General features: G+C 45.6%; 1 protein-coding gene across 7 annotated transcripts in view; it reads right to left on the reverse strand.

Moving 5' to 3' along the window:
- The window catches only part of SEC16A (SEC16 homolog A, endoplasmic reticulum export factor), a 38326-nt gene extending 19098 nt beyond the window's left edge, over positions 1 to 19228 (reverse strand). For 5 of the 7 annotated variants that reach the window (XM_038745847.1, XM_038745850.1, XM_038745848.1 and 2 more), the window contains exons 1-10: positions 15535 to 19228; positions 13004 to 13140; positions 9286 to 9383; positions 7797 to 7917; positions 5762 to 5951; positions 3516 to 3687; positions 2263 to 2405; positions 1773 to 1834; positions 1525 to 1663; positions 827 to 1072 (exon numbers count right to left, since the gene is read on the reverse strand). In XM_038745847.1, coding sequence (XP_038601775.1) covers positions 827 to 1072; positions 1525 to 1663; positions 1773 to 1834; positions 2263 to 2405; positions 3516 to 3687; positions 5762 to 5951; positions 7797 to 7917; positions 9286 to 9383; positions 13004 to 13140; positions 15535 to 19164 — 4938 coding nt within the window. In that variant the 5' untranslated portion in view covers positions 19165 to 19228. The remainder of the gene's footprint in view (positions 1 to 826; positions 1073 to 1524; positions 1664 to 1772; positions 1835 to 2262; positions 2406 to 3515; positions 3688 to 5761; positions 5952 to 7796; positions 7918 to 9285; positions 9384 to 13003; positions 13141 to 15534) is intronic. The other 2 variants (XM_038745852.1, XM_038745851.1) reach the window with 2 other exon arrangements.
- Between the last annotated feature and the right edge of the window lie 208 nt (positions 19229 to 19436).

A 19436-nucleotide genomic window follows, 5' to 3' on the forward strand; every position in this document is an offset into this window, starting at 1 on the left:
CACAATTATTATTTATTATTGTCGTACAGCAGAACTGGTAGACACGGCCTCTGCCAATGAGGAGCTTAGAGTCTAGAGGGGGAGACGGGCATTAATATAAATAAATCCATTAAGGATATAAACATAATTTACATAAGATACCTAAGTGTTGTGGGGTTGAGGGTGGGGTGAATATCAAGTGCTTGGAGAGTTCAGATCCAAGTATATATGCAACACAGAGGGAGAGAGAGTAGGGAATATAGGGAGAGTCGAAGAGGGTTGAGAGGGGATGACCGGAAAGAAGCAGAGGTGATTGGAAGATAATAATAATTCTGGTATTTGTTAAGCACTTGCTACGTGCCAGGCACTGTACTAAGTGAGATCACTCCTGATGGTTTCAATTTTGTGGATAGTAATAATAATAACAATAATGATGGCATTTATTAAGCGCTTACTATGTGCAAAGCACTGTTCTAAGCAATGGGGAGGTTACAAGGTGATCAGGTTGTCCCACGGGGGGGCTCACAGTCTTAATCCCCATTTTACAGATGAGGGAATTGAGGAACAGAGAAGTTAAGTGATTTGCCCAAAGTCACCCAGCTGACAACTGGCGGAGCCGGGGTTTGAACCCATGACCGTTTGAACTCCAAAGCCCGTGCTCTTTCCACTGAGCCACGCTGCTTCTCTTCTAAGCAGCGTGAAATGTGAAGTGTGTGGCCAGGTCATTAAGGGAAAGAGATGGTGGGAGCGGGGGGAACAGAAGGCTTGGGAAGGGAGGGAATGTCTGGAACAGTTGGAGGGGGCAGTGACTATGGGAGTGAATTAGGAAGGAGAAGAAACTGCTCACCTTCTTCCGGCCATAAAGCAGGAGCTCTCGGAATCTCTCAGTCTCCTTTTCAAAACTATCAGTAGTGGTTACCAGACTGTCGGTGAGAAACGAGAGCTGTGCTTCGCCGGCCTCCTCCTCCTCAGCTTGCTCCACAGCCTCATTGGAAAAGTCAATCAGGTTTGCTTCATTGGGAGATTTCCCGGGAAGCCACACGGTTTTGTGATCCCTTAACAGAAGCTCTGCAATGTCTGTCCCCACGACGGTCTGCAAAAATGGCCAGGAGATAAAAACAAAAAATTCCTCAATTCTGAAACGATATTTTCAAGAGTGATGCAAAAGTCACGCTCACTAATGTAGGAAGATGGAAAAGGAGTATGCATTTTTCTTTTATTAAAAAAAGACTGGACAGAAGAGGAAGAAGCCAGATGTCCAGATGAGATTCTGAAAGGCTCTACCTTGATCTCTTGATCCTTATTATACTACCCTTATAGGAAGAGGCTGAACAAATACAGTCACACTTAGAAGTCACAAACAATTTGCCTCTGATTTTTATCTCCCTTACACAGGCCACAGACACTTCATATTTCCTAGTTTCAAATACACCATATTTACTCAAGGGCTTTTATTACCTTCAAGTCGGGATCAAAACTCACTGGGATTTCCTTCAGTTCTGTCTAACACTTGAAACATGCAAAAGCCAATGAAAAGAAACATACCCCATTCTGTCTGCACAAGAGTACAATAAAATCCCAGAGAAGACTGGCAGACTCTTTATCGATTAAATTTTCATTTCGAAAACATTCCGTTGCTTTGTTCTGTGCAAAATTAATAACATCCACTTTATGGGTGTCATCTCTAAAAATGGAACAAACAGAATTCAGTGCCACAGAAAAATAGTTAAACAAAATGCTAGGCTTAGCAACTACCATTATATATAGAAAATACAACACTGAATAGTACGTACTTAGCTAGTGGTCCAGGGAATGATCTCATCTCTTCCTGTTCCGGAGTATGCTGCAGCATAGTCTAAATCAGAAGATAATGAAAAACCAAATTTTCAAATAAACAAATATGAAGGCCAAAAATACATAGGGCAAAATTAAAATTGAGACATCATCTATTCACAAGTGATAGTCTTCTTCAATGTAATCCAGTGGTTAAGGTAAAAAGAAAATGAAAACTTCTCTTGCGCTACTCCAGAAATCTACACAGATATGACACTGTTGACTTTTAATAGAAGAGTGCAAAAATTGAGGGAAGAATTGAAAAATTTAAGACCTAACCAAGTTTTGGGGGAAAAGCTTAAATATTTTAATTTTGGCACATCACTGAAGTATTTTCTATATTGCAATTTTAAAGGCTGATAATGTCAAAAAAAAAAGCTAAATAAAATCAGCCTCTCTTTTTCTTAAAATGTGGATGCAAAAAAGTTCTCAGGGCATTAACGTTGTTACCTCCATGCTGTGTATCTCAACCAAAGCTGGCTGCCCTTCAGAAGGCAGGTTGGGAAGCACTTTAATAAGATGCCCACCAGGCCCAAATCGCGCACAGACATGAGTCACTGAATATTTCTCAGGTGTGGATGGTCTTGAAGGAACTAAATTTCAAAGAAAAAAAAACAAACCTATTGGATTTTGCAACAATTTCTTTTAAAATTAACTGTTAGTTTGGATTTCTAAAATAAACATGCATTTACAAACCTCAGGTATAAAGTTAAGAGGGAACATAATCAATGGTTAAAAATGAAATACAATCACATAATTACATTCTTATTAAACATAAGGACTCAGGCACACTTCCGGCAAACACTCAAAAATATAGCCGTGTCTCTTTCTCTCCTCTTGCAAGAAATAAAATATTAAAATTCCTTACTTGAAGAGGTGAGGGATACCTAAGAAAAAAGGAGAAGGGTTCTGAAAAAGTTGTACTGCTGTCAAAATCTGGATTTTGGACAGATTCTTTTATTGTGAACAAGCAGCAGTCCTAGCCTAGAGATCTTGAGAAATATTCCAATACCGAATAATTCTACGTAATTTTCTGAGTTTTTTCTTTGTCTAACGTGAACATTCAGAATCCGTGATATACACTGCTTTGCAGGGCTTTCCTCTAACCAGCACAAACCTTTAGGTAATGATGAGATTGCAATTACCTTAGCATCCAATTAAACTGTCAAAAGCCATCGGTTTCAACATGCAAGGGGGAAAAGAATCTATTTTTATGGAAAGATTTTCAATATTCCAAGATGAACCAGGTAAACGCTTCACTAATCGACTGATTTGATATATGATTCTCAAAGCTTTCCGTGAAGCAGGAATAAAGCTTCAGAGTGTCAGGCGGGGAGGGAGGCTTTCATATTTAGCATTTACAGCTGCAAACAAAACTTTCAGAATACATACAGCATATAGTCAATAGTAACAGCTTTAGAGATGCCTGGTCAGTAATTTGACTTCTACTTAGACTATGAGCTCCATATGGTAGGGAATATGTATACCAACTCTCCCAGGTGCTCTGCCCACAGTAAGTGCTCAATAAATACCACTGACTGATTGACTGATTTCGGAGGAAGACTCCCACAGATGCAAAGAAAAGGGAATTGGATCTCTTCTGTCCATTTGCTATTATGAACGCTCCAGGACGAGGGGGGAAGAGGGGACTCTGGCCTATCCTTCCTGTCCCTTCCCCGCAAAGGATACATTTCTCAACATACCGTGTTCTGTAGTGGACCATCCTGTTTCGGAAGGGTAGCCGTAATCTGCAAAAGTCTGTGCTTCTTTGAAGTGATTATTGTATCCATAGGAGTAGTCTCCGTGATGGGAGCCTGGCTGAGCTGTGGCATCGTATGAATTAGCAGTCACATCATGGTTTCTATAGATCTGGCTCTGGAAATAATGAAAAAAGAGTGAATGATGAACGCTATTGCATTCTAAAAGCAAAATAGCTAAATAGCTAAAAGCTGTGAACTTACCAATATTTTACAAATGATATGCCTTGTCCAAAATATAGCAGTAACAGTAATAATGTCTCCCCCTTCTAGACTGTGAGCCCACTGTTGGGTAGGGACTGTCTCTATATGTTGCCAACTTGTACTTCCCAAGTGCTTAGTACAGTGCTCTGCACACAGTAAGCGCTCAATAAATACGATTGATTGATTGATGATGGTATTTGTTAAGCGCTTACTATGTGCAAAGCAATGTTCTAAGCGCTGGGGTGGATACAAGGTGATCAGGCTGTCCCACGTAGGGTCACAGTCTTAATCCCCATTTTACAGATGAGGGAACTGAGGCACAGAGAAGTTAAGTGACTTGCCCAAAGTCACACAGCTGAGAAGTGACGGAGCCGGGAGTAGAACCCATGTCCTCTGACTCCCAAGCCCAGAGTCTTTCCATTAATAATAATGGTATTTGTTAAGCGCTTACTATGTGCAAGCACTGCTCTAAGCATTGGGGCAGATATGAGACAATCAGGTTGGACACAGTCCCTGGCCCATATGGGGAGCTCACAGTCTTAATCCCCATTTTACAGCTGAGGTAACTGAGGTACAAAGAAGTGAAGTGACTTGCCCAAGGTCACAGAGCAGACAAGCGGGGGAGCCGGGAGTAGAACCCATGTGCTCTGACTCCTAAGCCCGTGCTCTTGTTACTAGGTCACGCTGCTTTTCAAGTACTACAACGGCAAAGGACCAAATTCATACTAATAATTTAATACTAATACTTAATACAGTATTAATAATTAATACAGTATTAATAATTTAATAGAGAAGCAGCGTGGCTCAGTGGAAAAGAGCCCGGGCTTTGGAGTCAGAGGTCATGGGTTCGAATCCCGCTCCACCACGTTTGCTGTGTGACCTTGGGCAAGTCACTTAACTTCTCTGAGCCTCAGTTCCCTCATCTGTAAAACGGGGATTAAGACTGTGTGCCCCACGTGGGACAACTTGATCACCTTGTATATCCCCAGCGCTTAGAACAGTGCTCTGCACATAGGAAGCGCTTAATAAATACCATCATTATTATTGTTATTATAATACGATTTTTCAATAGTCCCATACCCCAAAGGTCTTACCCACATCAGTCAATAGTGGTTAGACATTAGGAGGTGGGGCTCTTAGTGGTACTCTAAGGTACTCGGCAATTCAATTATCTGCTAGCAGCCCTAAAACTAAAAGTCACACTTGTAGGAACTAGAAAGTAGAACATCCAGTTGGCAAGAAGGTAGTGACACCACGTTTACAAACTGATGGTAAGTGAGAGCTTACTCAAGGCCCTGCTGAGAGCTCACCTCCTCCAGGAGGCCTTCCCAGACTGAGCCCCTTCCTTCCTCTCCCCCTCCTCCCCCTCTCCATCCCCCCATCTTACCTCCTTCCCTTCCCCACAGCACCTGTATATATGTTTGTACGTACTTATTACTCTATTTATTTATTTATTTTATTTGTGCATATCTATTCCATTTATTTTATTTTGTTAGTATGTTTGGTTTTGTTCTCTGTCTCCCCCTTTTAGACTGTGAGCCCACTGTTGGGTAGGGACTGTCTCTATATGTTGCCAGTTTGTACTTCCCAAGCGCTTAGTACAGTGCTCTGCACATAGTAAGCGCTCAATAAATACGATTGATGATGATGACAATGATGAGAGCTAAATTTCCACAGCACCTGTATATATGTATATATGGTTGTACATATTTATTACTCTATTTATTTATTTATTTATTTATTTTACTTGTACATTTCTTTCCTATTTATTTTATTTTGTTGGTATGTTTGGTTCTGTTCTCTGTCTCCCCCTTTTAGACCGTGAGCCCACTGTTGGGTAGGGACTGTCTCTATGTGTTGCCAATTTGTACTTCCCAAGCGCTTAGTACAGTGCTCTGCACATAGTAAGCGCTCAATAAATACGATTGATTGATTGATTGATTGATTGAAATCGTAAGGGGTCAAAAATACATTTCTCAGAAACTTACCTGATGAGACCGAGAGCTGAAGCTACTCCGACGACTGTGGGAACTCTGTTGGCTGTGGGCGGAATGCTCACTGTGGACGCTGCGCCTGTCCAACTCGTCACCGTAGGGATCTCTGTGGGGTTCAGGTTCATCATCAAAACTCCCAGTAAATCGAGGATCGTACCGCCAGTGATCTTCGTATTTTTCAGGCCTAGGGGGAGGAGTGAAGAAAAACGTTTCATTTGAAACAGAACTGCGATGCGGGGATTGGGAATTAGAAGCATCGGAGGTGTCTGAGCGGAGTCAGGAGGTCAGGAGAGTCAAGGTGGATCAGGGGCAGCCTGGGGCTAGGAAAGGGAAAGAAAGCCAAGCTCAATTTGGGGAAAGGTGGCTCCCACTGTTCACACAGGCCAACTCACAGTCTTCCCACGCGTGAACTTGGGGTAGAGGATGAAGGGAAGAAAAGCAGCGAGGCCTAACAGGGGAGGGATGTGGCAGGGTTAGGTTAGCATTAGCCTCGGGTTCTAACCGAGACTCCGCCACTTGTCTGATGTGTGACCTTGGGCAAGTCAACTTATCTGTGCCTCAGTTACTTCATCTGTACAATGGGGATTAAGACTGAGCCCCATGTGGGACAACCTGGTTAACTTGTATCTACCCCAGCGCTTAGAACACTGCTTGGCACATAGTAAGTGCTTAACAAATACCATTATTATTATTATTATTAAAACCATTCCGGGAGTGAGGAGGATCTGGGTTCTAAACCTGGCTCTGCCACTTGTCAGCTGGGAGACCTGGGGCCAGTCATTTAACTTCTCTGTGCCTCAGTTACCTCATCTGTAAAGTGGGGATTAAGACTGCAAACCCACATGGGACATGGACTGTGTTCAATCTGATTAACGTGCATCTGCCCCAGTGCTTAGTACAGTGCTTGGCCCATGGTAAGTGCTTACTTCAGTAAGTGCAATACTTTAAAAAAAAATTGGGGAAGAAGGGGGAGACAAGAAGAGACAATCTGTCAAGTGCATAATCACAATGTCTTGTTCATAATAATAATAATAATAACTGTGGTTTTTGTTAAGCACTTATGTGCCAGGCATTGTTCTTAAGAGCTGGGGTAAAGATGAGATCATCAGGTTAGACACAGTCCCTGCCCCACATAGGGCTCACAATCTCCATTTTGCAAATGAGGGAATTAAGGCACAGAGAAGTGAAGTGACTGGGCTCCCTGGGACCCCAAATCCCAAATGAAAAAGTAACACCAAGTCAGTTGTGAAGTTTCATGACAGTATGAAATGGACTTTTCCCTTCCCCAGAAATCAAGATGTGGTTGGGCCTGATCAAAATAAAAGCTAGTGCTGATGCAGCTGTAGGCCCCATACTTGCCATAATCCAGGTCCACTTGAACCCAGCCCCAGAACTCCAGCTGAAGCAAGGCTCTAGTACTTTTGAGGATAGGGAAGGCAAAGGGGAAGGCAGAGAAGACGGATGAGAGTGACAACAATGTAAGGAAAACTACCAACTGAAGAGGACGTTAAATCCCTATGGCAAATATTTCAATAAGTCACAGGCTGCGAAAACCCAGAACATTCAAAATTAGAGCTATTAACTTTCTCTAAACTCCAACTGCTAAACCCAAAAGAAGGATTCTAACTTGGATTAAATAAACATGAAAATTCACAGGCTTTGGGCCTCCTACACTTTATTAAAGGAGCCTCTGTAATTTGTGCCAATAATTAACCTAATGATAAAAAGAATAAACACACCAACATGCCCGAATGTTCTCATACCCAATGTAAATCATATCCTTCACTTTTCTTAGCAAACTGACCTTAGTACCACTGTACTAATCCAGATATAGTTACGTGGTTGAAGGGGTCTCATCTCGTAAAACCCCTTTTTGTTTCCAACCCGGGATTTTGAGAGTCAAATTCTTACCGAAAAACTCTACAGGCTAGCTTTGATTTTCAGAAAGTTACAAGTGAATCAAGGAAGGGAACAAAGGGAATACCTCTCACCCATTTTGTGCCAAACCTTCCAAGCTCTCGTCACTAACCTGTCATCATAATATGGCTCTTTCCTGTACGGATCATGTTCGGAATCGTACCAGTATCTGCGGTCGTAGCGGGGATCCCGGTATCTGGGGTCATACTGATAACGTTCCCAGCGACTTGGATCTGAGTGGATGAAACGGATGGCTGAGTACTCATTCATTCATTAGCATTTATGGAGCGCCTACTTAGTGCAAAGCACTGTACTAAGCACTTGGGAGAGTACAATATAACAATAAACACATTCCCTGCCCACGATGAGCTAGTAATACAAAAGAAGAAACTGATCACAGGAGGCAGCGTGAGAAGCAGCGTGGTCTAGTGGATAGAGCACAGGCCTGGAAGTCTGCTGTGAGACCTTGGGCAAGTCACTTCGCTTCTCTGTGCCTCAGTTCCCTCATCTGCGAAATGGGAATTAAGACTGTGAGCCCCATGTGGGACATGGACTGTGCCCAATCAGATTACCTTGGATCTACCCCAGAGCTTGGTACCGTATTTTTTTCTTTAAAGGAGGCCCCATTTATCACCTAGTATTTTCCAATAACATCCCCCACCACTCAAGTCAAATTTACCTAAATACAACGGCAAATACTTCAATTTCTCACTTTTCTATTCCATAACCCATATTAATTCAAAACACTTCAGGCACACTTAAACGTTAAGATGGACATTAATGACAGAAATATTTCCTCTGATGCTCTATAAAATCCAGGTTTAGAAATATCCCAGTTACAAAAATCAACTCCGAAGCTGCTGAACTGATTATTTTACCTGCAGCCTAACAGGGAAACAATTTCAAAGAGATCTCAAGGAATCCTAAGAAAACCCAAGCGGTGTTGCCACGTGGAACAGCAAAAATCGCTGCAGCAAACCGCATCTGCATCTAAGCGCAGTCCTGGCTAAGAGCCATATTAGCATTTTCTAGTGACTAGTAAACTGGGAGTAAATTCAAGAGGACTGAGAAATTAAGAAGAGTTTTGGGGAAGGAGACATGGTCATCAAGAATTACAACTCTCAATCTGTAAAAAAAACAAACAAAAAAACCAAAAAGAATTGGGAACTTAACATTACACAGGTATAGCAATGCCATATTTAAGATCTATTTATTGTGAGGTCTAACAAAACAGAAACAGTTTATACAGACATATCTGTGAACCTGAAGGGACAGGATCTGGGCCCATTTCCCTCCTGAACACTCTTTCCCTGCACTTCGTACAGTGATCAGCACACAATAAGCTCTTAATACTATAACTACTACTATAACTCAGCTCCTTGTCACGTTTCTACATGTAGATTTTACTTCTTTGAATCAAAATACTCTTGAACAGTACGGAAAATCAAATTTAAAATTATTCATTTTGGAATTGCTTTATATTCCAAAGCAATTTATATTTATATTTATATTCCTTTTTTACGTATTAATTGTTCATGATATCCTGGGAAGCATCTAAAACATCTAGGGCATAAGGAAGCTTTGGCCATTTCTAAATTTACCTCCATAATCATACTGGCTGGTATAGTAATTTGCATAGAAATCACTCTGGCTGCTCCATCCTCCTTTGGTATTGTAGTATCTCTCAGGATATCCCTGTCTAAAAGACAGAAAAGGCTGGTTTTAATAAAACAAATTGTCTTTTAAAGCTCAACAGCAGACATATAAGTCATGACAAAAACAAATATGCAAACAAGTGAAAAGTAAACTATTAAGGTGATAGCAAACTGAAAATGCTAGGAAAATACGGATCCTAGTAGAAGGGTAGGGGGGTGGCTGACAAGACATGGTATAACAAGCTACATTATTGGTTCAAATTTATCTTAGGACAGTAGTTATCATCTAACAGCTGTTAAACTAAAAAGGTCTGGGTTGCTTTAATACTCATCCTAATATCCACACTGCGATAGCTATCACTAAAACAAGGCGCTACCTAGCACACTTTGTTGCTAGGCTCAGCAGAACAACAAGACACCGAACTGCAAAACATAATCCTTGTCCTTACTGGGGATTCATTCATTCATTCAATCGTATTTATTGAGCGCTGTGTGCAGAGCACTGTACTAGGCGCTTGGGAAGTACACGTCGGCAACATATAGAGATGATTCCTACCCAACAGCGGGCTCACAGTCTAGGAGGGGGAGACAGACAACAAAACATGCAGACAGGTGCCAAAACCGTCAGAATAAATAGAATTATAGCTATATGCACAGTATGACACTTCAGCTTAAACTGGGTGCTACTGGACAAAATTCAAAGCAAATTTTTCAGAGTTTTGAACAGTGTGCCCATCTCCAGCGTGGGTAACTACAAAAAACAGATGCACTGGACAAAGATACTTAAATCTCCATCAATGTTAATGTGAGGTGCTAAATTCATTCAGGGGAAAGCAGGAACGTTCAAAGGCTGGAGAAGAGGGCACATTGTGGATGCAAAAGATTTAGCATTTCATTTTGCTGGACTGCCTTCTAGGTATCCACTGTAATCTTTCACCTCCTGAAACTAATATCTATGTTAATCAGCAGCTTGGCAGGCAGTGAGAAAACTGGTATGGTTAGAAGGGCTTTGCCTACTTGCTCTCCTTCTCTCCTCTGCCACTCATGGATTCAAATTTCTGTTTTCATCTAACTTACAAATCGGTACTTCCCAGATGGTATGGCAATATCTGGTACCTATACCACTGGGAAACACCCTATTTTTAGAGTTCCCATTGGGGACAGAGGAAAAAAAATGGACAGTTTCCCAGTCTCAAAGTGCTCCAAAGAGACTGCTGGTCTACACAAAAACTCTAGGTGCTTTAATGTACTGTGCACCGGAGCCAATAAAATAGGTAATGAGGCAAGGCCTCTGTTTTCAGGCAAATTAATGCAAGGTTGAAAACATCATCGTATGAAAAACACAACCAGGATGGTGTTTGCGAGATAGATTTCTTTATTTTTAAAAGTATGCAAGTTGAATATTTTATCTGGAGCCCTGTCTGAGGCAAATGGCTCCTCGGCCCTTGCCCAAAAACATTTCACAGGCACAGACTGAGAGAATCAAAGGACAGGCAATTTAACCACAACTAATGATACGCCTTCATCGGTTCCCTTTTCCATCTCAGTTCACTAGGCTAAGTGCGACACACACACACACACACACACACGTTCCACTACCTTAAAAAGTCAGACACACACACACACTTTCCACTACCTTAAGTCACACACACACACACAATCAGTCTTGGCTTTAATTCATATTCAATAAAAAAGCTGAATCAGTGGGTTTTTCAAACCCCATTTTCCACTTAGTCATGACTATTGTAAAATAAACTACAGGATAAATGTAAGAGTTGGGGAGTAAATATGCATTTCACAACTTGAAAGTCTATCTTGATCCTATGCCATGTAGTTATAATACTCAGGCAGTCCAGTACTGTATCCAGGTACCGTGGAGTGATATACTCTCAGAAGTCATTAGATTTACTACGAAATTTCTTTAACAACAAAATGGATGGGCCAATTATGGGACGCAGAGAGAGACAGAGTGAGAGAGAGAGGCAGAGAGAGAGCACACAAGAATGACATGCAAGAAGACAGAGATGAGAGGAAGGAAGAAGGTACTTTGGCTCTTTATTCTTTTTTTTTTTTCAAAACATTACTACATAAAGACGCTCAAATAACTTAGCTTCCAGAGTGTGGCTCCCCGCACAAGCCCCCCCACCAAAGAACTACGCTACGGACAGACCAAGTGGAAGGAGGTCCCTGAGGTGGGCAATCTCGACGTGGGTCCCGCTTATCCCAGATGAAAAGTCCCCCTGTGCGAGACAGCAGGTGAGCACGTCTCTCTTCATGGCCTCTGGGCTCGTGATCCCCCTTCACGGACAGCCGCGCCGTGAGAGAACGAAAGATTGTCAGCAGTTAACTAACTGCTAGCTAGCATCAGGGAGCTAAATCTTCAGAACACCTGCCTTTTAATAAACGAAGCCTTGGTTATGAAGGCTTCCCTCTCCGCCTGACTCCCTCTGTTCGTGGCCCCTTGGGTCTCTAAGTAACCCACTAGTCCCGGCTCCAGCCCACAAGGACCGTGACACAGGGCTAGAGGAAAACCCAGATTACTCACTTGTTACAGTATTTCTTTTAGAAGGAACAGAGGTGGGTTTTTTTTAGAGGATTTTGTTTTGAAAGGGGTTTTTGGTACTAGTTTTAGAAGCGGGTAGCTGGAGTTCATTCACTCAAAATCACCATCCAGCTCAGAAGTAAAGGAAGGGAGAGATTTCTGTCTCCTAATTCTCAGTGAGCTGGATACCGAGGCTACTCATCCTATCCTGACTGGATTACTGCATCAGCCTCCTCTCTGATCTCCCATCCTCCTGTCTCTCCCCACTTCAATCTATATTTCATGCTGCTGCCCGGATCATCTTTGTGCAGAAACGCTCTGGGCATGTTTCTCCCCTCCTCAAAAATCTCCAGTGGCTAGCAATCCACCTACGCATCAGGCAAAAACTCCTCACTCTCGGCTTCAAGGCTCTCCGTCACCTCGCCCCCTCCTACCTCACCTCCCTTCTTTCCTTCTCCAGCCCAGCCCGCACCCTTCGCTCCTCTGCCTCTAACCTCCTCACTGTGCCTCGTTCTCGCCTGTCCCGCCGTCGACCCCCAGCCCACGTCCTCCCCCTGGCCTGGAATGCCCTCCCTCTGCACATCCACCAACCTTGCTCTCTTCCTCCCTTTAAAGCCCTACTGAGAGCTCACCTCCTCCAGGAGGCCTTCCCAGACTGTGCCCCCTCCTTCCTCTCCCCTCCTCGTCCCCGCCGCCTTACCTCCTTCCCCTCCCCACAGCCCCTGTATATATGTTTGCACATATTTATTACTCTATTTTACTTGTCCATATTTATTCTATTTATTTTATTTTGTTAATATGTTTTATTTTCTGTCTCTCCCTTCTACACTGTGAGCCCGCTGCTGGGTAGGGACTGTCTCTATACGTTGCCAACTTGTACTTCCCAAGCGCTTAGTACAGTAAGTGCTCAATAAACACGATCGAATGAATGAATGAGGAGGTCGGGCGGGGCCCTGGGACCAATGGGTGAGTACACGAGGCAGTCCTTGTAGCAGCAGCAGGGGGGCTGGAGACGCCACCTTGCTTCACAATGTCCATGATTATAATTGTACCCTGACTACTTGAGAAAAATAAAACTGGGGTGCACCAAATGTAGAAAAACATCAAGCTTGGGCTGCATACCTTGAAGATGGTCTTTCTGAGCTGTGACTAGCTCTGGAACTAGGGCGTTCTGGTTCAGCATATCGATAACTCTCAGGATACGATGCACCGCTATCATAGTGTCTATAGCGGGGGTCGTACAGGCCGTATGCATCCTCCTAGAGAAGGGAAGATTTTTCTTTTTTGAACAAAGTATACGTTACCAGACAAATGTCAGTAGTCCATAAAGACATGCAATTTTTTTTCCTCCATGACACACACTTCAAAATGACTGTTAGGTCTTTGAAACAAATGCAGGCCTTCGAAGGATCCAGAACCCTAAAAGGTAGCAACTCTCCAAAACAGTACAAACCCTTGCTTTCTAAATCCTTGGATCCCGTTCAAAGGCTGCCAACAAGGCAGCTGCCCACACCCACTATGTTCACAACAGCTGATCTGACGTGGAAGTATCGGAAGGGACAATGATTATTAAGGCTTAAGTGCGTACTTTCCAAAGAGGCTCTCCAAAATAATCACATGACTGTTTTCTTCTCACCAGGGCTATTAACTGATTGCAAAATTTTGGGAGATGGTGATGATTTTGCTCTTAAGCTCCTCTCCCTACTGCGATACAAGAATTCCAGAATTCTCTAATTCCACCTAATATCTCACTAGTGTTTTGCCCCAGTGTTACTGATGGAAGATTTACAGTTCTAAACTAAGAGCTAAAACTGGTCAGTCTTCACTGGCAAATTATCTATTTGAGGTCACGAAACTTGCTTTTGCTCCAATTACCTGGACCTGATCAGATGATCTAAGCTAACCTTCTCACTGTACCTCGCTCTCGTTTAACTGGCCGCAGACCCCTTGCCCACATCCTGCCTCTGGCCTGGAACGCCCTCATTCCTATCAGACAGATAACTGCTCTCCCCAACTTCAAAGCCTTATTAAAGGCACAACTCCTCCAAGAAGTCTTCCCTAACTAAACCCTCCTTTGCCTCTTCTCCCACTCCCTTTTGCGTCACCCTGACTTGCTCCCTTCATTCGACCTCCCTCCTACCCACCCCCATGGCACGTATGTATATAGCTCTAATTTATTTATATATATTGTCCATCTCTCTCTCTTGACTGTGAGCTCGTTGTGGGCAGGGAATGTGTCTATTGTCGTATTGTACTCTCCCAAGTACTTAGTACAGTGCTTTGCACACCGTAAGTGCCCAACATACAAATGAATGTTCAGATCCAAGAGGACATTTTTACCCAACGGTTAACCGAAACAGCAACAAAAAACACCTCAGACTAAGATAACTAGCAAATAATTTGCTAGTTTAGACTTGGCACGGGATCACTTCTATTTTTCAGTTTATTCTCCCCCTCATTTTTTCCCCCAAAAATCCTCCGGGGGAAAAAAAAAAGCCTTCACTTTATTTGCCTCAAGCCAGGGCCCATAACTGTTTAATTTGTCTTTCTGAAACCCATTACAAGGGACAGAAAACATAAGTCAGCTGCAAAAACTGGTTTTCTCTGGATTACAGCTAGAGGCTAGAGAAAAAGCACAAGGAAATTATCTCAGACAAAAGCGCTGAATACGCTGAGAGCAATTTGTAGTCAATGAAGCTGTTGCAGAAACGAAAAGTGACTAGTAAACTAATTAGCTAGGAAAATGTCTCTAGCGCCTTATGGTTCGAAACCCACTCCCTTCCCCTTATCAGAAGCTAAAGTAAAAACCTTGGTTTACAGAATTTGTGATTTCAAATGCTCAATATTTTAAATCACTTGTGTATAAAAAAGTCAAAGCTATTAAACATTGAACAGGAGAGACCCATTGAAAATCACTAGATGACTTCAAGCCAAACACATAAGCGTATGTGCAAAACAACTTATCTGAATCCAAATCATTTTCATCAGACCTTCTTCAGCCCTGTGCTTCACAGCTATTGAAATACAATTTTTCTGTACTTCTGGCCCACCTTAAACCTACTCATTTTAAGTGCATAGCTATCTAAGAGGCAGACAATTGCAAATTGCTAAAATTCATCCGGGGGAATGCCACTGAACCTACCTAAAAGTTTCAGAACCTGCTCTCTACCAAACATCCTTTGTGCCATTTGAAAATGCAAAAAAAAGATGTCTCCTCATTGTTTAACATCAGTGCATTTGAAAAAGAAAATAATTTTCCCTTCCAACCACTAATTTCAGAAGATATTTCCTATTCTCTTTCACATTAAAAAGGTTTACAGTTACCACCTTCACGCTGTCACCTGTCTTAGTCTCACTTTGGTTCTATTTAGTTTGGGTATTTTACCGAAGTTATTATTGAGCGATACTTCCAAGCACAAATTTTTCTGCTAATGGAGCTGGTATTTCCATTCCTTCTTACAGCGACCACTTTCCCTGGGTGGTGGGAATACACGGGGCCGCCAAAACACGCTAGCTATCAAATTCAGGAACCAAGACGGCTGCTGTTCAAAGACTCCAGGATCAGAGTATGGACCGTTAACGCGGGGAGGAGAGCGTGCACACGTGCGCAATAAAAAAACCAAAGGCCAAGAAAAGGAAAACGAACGGCATACCTGGTAAAGATGGGGAGCGAGGCGTGGATCTGCGGGGTAGGGCTGTGGATACGGAGGCTGATAGGCTTCGTAAGGGTGCCGGTAATAATAGTAAGGCGGCAGGTTCTGCGGGGGACCGAAGGCGTTTTGAGGAGTCTGTGACGCGGGTGGCCCCGGCGGTCCTTGCTGCCCCGACGGCTGCCCGGCGTCAACGGCCGGAGCCGGAGCACCGGTCCCAGGCGGAAGCTGTTGCCGTCCGGCGGCTGTCTGGCCGTAACCCGCCGGAGGGGCTGAACTTCCAGGCTGACTGCCGGGATTGGAAGGGTCCGACGGCTGGCCAGAAGGTACCGCTTTGGGCCCTGGAGCGCCTGCTATTTGCTGCTGAGGGGCCGGGACCCCTTGCTGGGTTCTGTCTGGGGCCGTCTGATGCTGTGGATCTTTCGTTACCTGTTGATAGAAAGGCTCCTTGTCATGTGGCTCTGGCCCAGACAGAGCAGCGTGATGAGTGGCAGCAGCTTTTTGTGAAAATGCTGGGCTGCCAGCAAGCGATGGATTACGCACCGAATTAGTTATAATCTGATTTTCCATTGTCCGAGTGACCGCGTAATCGAGCGCTTCAGAGATTTCTTCCCGATTACTGGAGTGATTTGCAGGATTGTTCTGGGGCACCAAGGTACTGTTCACGGGTGGAACTAACATCACACCTGAGTTTCCGGGAGGAAAATGTGTCCCGGGAGAAGAAGGTAAATTAACCACCGGTTTACTGGCATATTCAGGAAGAGGGGTTTCGGGGTTCTGATTCTTCTGACCTTCCGGAACAAGGTTAAGTGGAGGCTGCACTAGCAGATTGGCAGGTTGATTAGAGGCCATTTCAAGAGAGGCACCGGGGCCTTGTGAAAAAGGAGTTTTAGACAAACCGGTAGGTACGGGTAAATTAGGATATCCTGACAAAGGCGCACTTTCTCCAGATCCCGATCTGCGGAGGACGTGACCGCCTGATGTAGATTTGTCCGCAACCGGAGGGTCTTTTCGAGACTGATGATTTTCGGGAGGATTTAACCGATTAGGTAAGGGCACAGAAAAATTCTTGGGCTGAGCCAGATTATAGCCTTGATTAGGCTGGGCAATCAAGATCGGTTGATTCTGCAAAGATTCTGTGGGCGGCGAGGACAATAAACTCGCGTAACCAGAACTTGCCTGAGACTGCGGGACCTCCTCTTCCACCATCTTGGGAGGGTTCTCGAGGTTTTCGGAGGACATGCTGCCGTCCGCCGGAGGCTGAACGGGCACGGATCCCGGTTTCCGGGGCTGCTGGTGCGATAATCCCTCATCGGGGGGCTGAATGACTTCAGAAGCCTGGGTCTTGGGGGGTACGTAAAGTGCAGGGGCGGCGGGGGCGAGGAGGACACTTCCTCCAAAGTTAGGCAGTTCGTTCTGTGCCCACAGAGTGGTGGCGGGACTCTCACACTTCTTGGCGTGAGATCTAGTGGACGCTCTCTTTTCGGATGCCAGGGGGGTATGTTCCAAAGGTGGTCCCCCAATATGGGGAAGTAGGCTCCCAGGGTCGGCAGGCCCTGACAGAGGCGGGGGATGCCCGTGGGGCATGAAGAACGTTTCCATGTTGTCTGGGGGCTGTTCGAGGTTGCCCGGTGAGGCGGCCGGGAGCGCAGGACTTGGCCTAGAATTCTTCTGGGTCACGGGGTTCTCCCTCAGTTCCGCCACGACGTTTGCTCGGTCGGCCTCGACAGGTTTCACCCCGACTCCGTGGGCTCTCACCGGTTCGAAAGAACTGTTGGCGCTAGTCTGGAATACCCCCGTAGGTTTAGGGGGACTTGGAGTAGGAGGCTGGGACAGACTGCCGTGATAACTTTTGTGTATGCTTGGCTCGCAGATCTCCCCCGCTAAAGGAGATGAGTCGATCTGCTCAAAGAAGCTCCCCGACAGCTCTTCGTCGGGCTTTCCCACTTCCTGCTGAATAAATGTGCCCACCAGCTCTTGGGCTCTTGCTGAACTCGCCGCGCTTCGATGACTGACACTGCTGTAGTTGGAGGACACGCTCTCGGAACGGATAGAGTGAGGGAGCGCGTCGGGGGCCTCTAGGTTGGACCCTCCTTCGGCGTGGCTCCCGACGCCGTGCTTCGGAAGCGGCTGCCCCGCGGCTGGGCCGTACCGGTATGGGTCATTCGGGGAGGAAGCGGGCAAATTTGGGGGTTCGCTTGGCAGGACTTCCTGATTCTGCACGCACTCCAAGTTCTCGACATTTTCAAACTGGGACCCGTGAGCTGCGCCGACACTTGATTTGTCATCAGCGTAGAAGTCGGTGCTTTTAGTGGTTGGTGTGTCATGTTGGTTGCTTGCAGGCTGAGAGAAATACGGCGGGGCATCCACGACCCGCTGGACGTCTTCACTGCGGGAACCTTGAACGACAGCTGCCTGAGGAAGGCCAACCGCTCCACTCTGCGGCGGGTGAGGAGGGTGAGGGTAGCCGGGTCCCGAACTGGGAGGAAAGCCGCCACCAAAATCAGATTTCCCAGCTATTTCGGCTTTTCCCACAGAAAGGTTTTCCTCATTTTCGGCCTCTCCCCTTGCGAAAAACACCGAGAAGGTCCCTGAAGGGGCCTCTGGCTGTCCGTAGCCCGTTACCGCCTCGGTCCCATACTGAGGCTGGTTCTCTGAGCTATTTACCTGAGCGATGGGATTAGCAAGGGACGGGTCTGCCAGGTGCTGGGGTGGGTAAAACTGTTCCGGGTACGGCTGGCTCGCCCAAGGGGCCGTCGCTCCTGGGGTCTGGCTAAACCTATTTTCAGGGTGGTGGTCGCTGGCCAGCTCTCTCTTTTCACCACCCCCCAGAGGTCCTGACACTGTCGCCGGTGAGACATATTGCGGATGCCCTGCGCCCGGGTGAAAATGGGACATCCCAGGAGCCGGAGGAGCTGTACTGTGAGACGGCAGCTCTGCAAAGGGGGGATAATTATGCAGCGACGGCGGTGGGCTTCCTTGGACTGGCCTCCACTGGGCCGCTGTTTGTTGAAGGGGTGGGGGAAAGAAGGACGATGCTGTGGGCACCCCAGAGGAAGGAGCACTTGGATCCTGTCTGCTGAGGGGCCCGCCGGGCGGAGGAACGCTCCCCTGGGGGAGGCCGCCATAAGAATTTTCCAGTCCTGGTCCAGCATTGTAATGCGAAGGGACCGATGGGTTGCGCGGCCCGGGTTCCGCGTTGGGACGGATTTCTGCACCGCTCTTCGGAGCCCATCCCGACAAAGCCGAAGGAGCTGACGCACTTGTAAACAAATCGGTATTTACTCCAGGTTGGGACAGGGGTCCCGGTAAGGACGGGTACAGTCCGAGTGGAATATCCCCAGCATGTGGTTGAGGCACCTGCGTATTGGACGGTTGAGGGAACACCGCTGAGGGACCTTGCATAACAGGTGGGCTGCCTTTGGATTGATTGCCTAACGGAGTACCTTGAGGAGCCTGCCGACCAAACGCAAAAGGGTCTGTCACGGGCCGCACGGGGCCGGCTGCCGGGGCCACCGGTGTGTTCGCCCGCCTGCTGTACGGGCTGCTAGACCAATACCTATTCCGAGGAATTCCTCCTACGGGAGGCGGTCCGCCAGTTCCCGGAGGGACAGTCTGGGGAGGGGGCTGCATGATTTCCTTCTCTTGGAATCAGACGCGGTTTGCCAAAAGCTGCAGGAGATAGATTCGCTTCCACTTAAACTGGCGGGGAGTGGGAAGGGAGAGAAGAAGAACAACAACAAAAAAAGTTAGTTTTCCATAGAGACGAGCGCTCTAGGTCTCCCCTGCGGTAAAGTAGGCTCTTACAATAATCACCTTCCTTGGAAAAGATTAAGAAAATATGTCCGAACACCAAAGACAGACCTAATCGGCGGATAAGACGATACTAGTGTACATAACTCACA

The sequence above is a fragment of the Tachyglossus aculeatus genome, chromosome 4 (genome assembly GCF_015852505.1).
Source record: "Tachyglossus aculeatus isolate mTacAcu1 chromosome 4, mTacAcu1.pri, whole genome shotgun sequence".
NCBI lineage: Eukaryota > Metazoa > Chordata > Mammalia > Monotremata > Tachyglossidae > Tachyglossus > Tachyglossus aculeatus.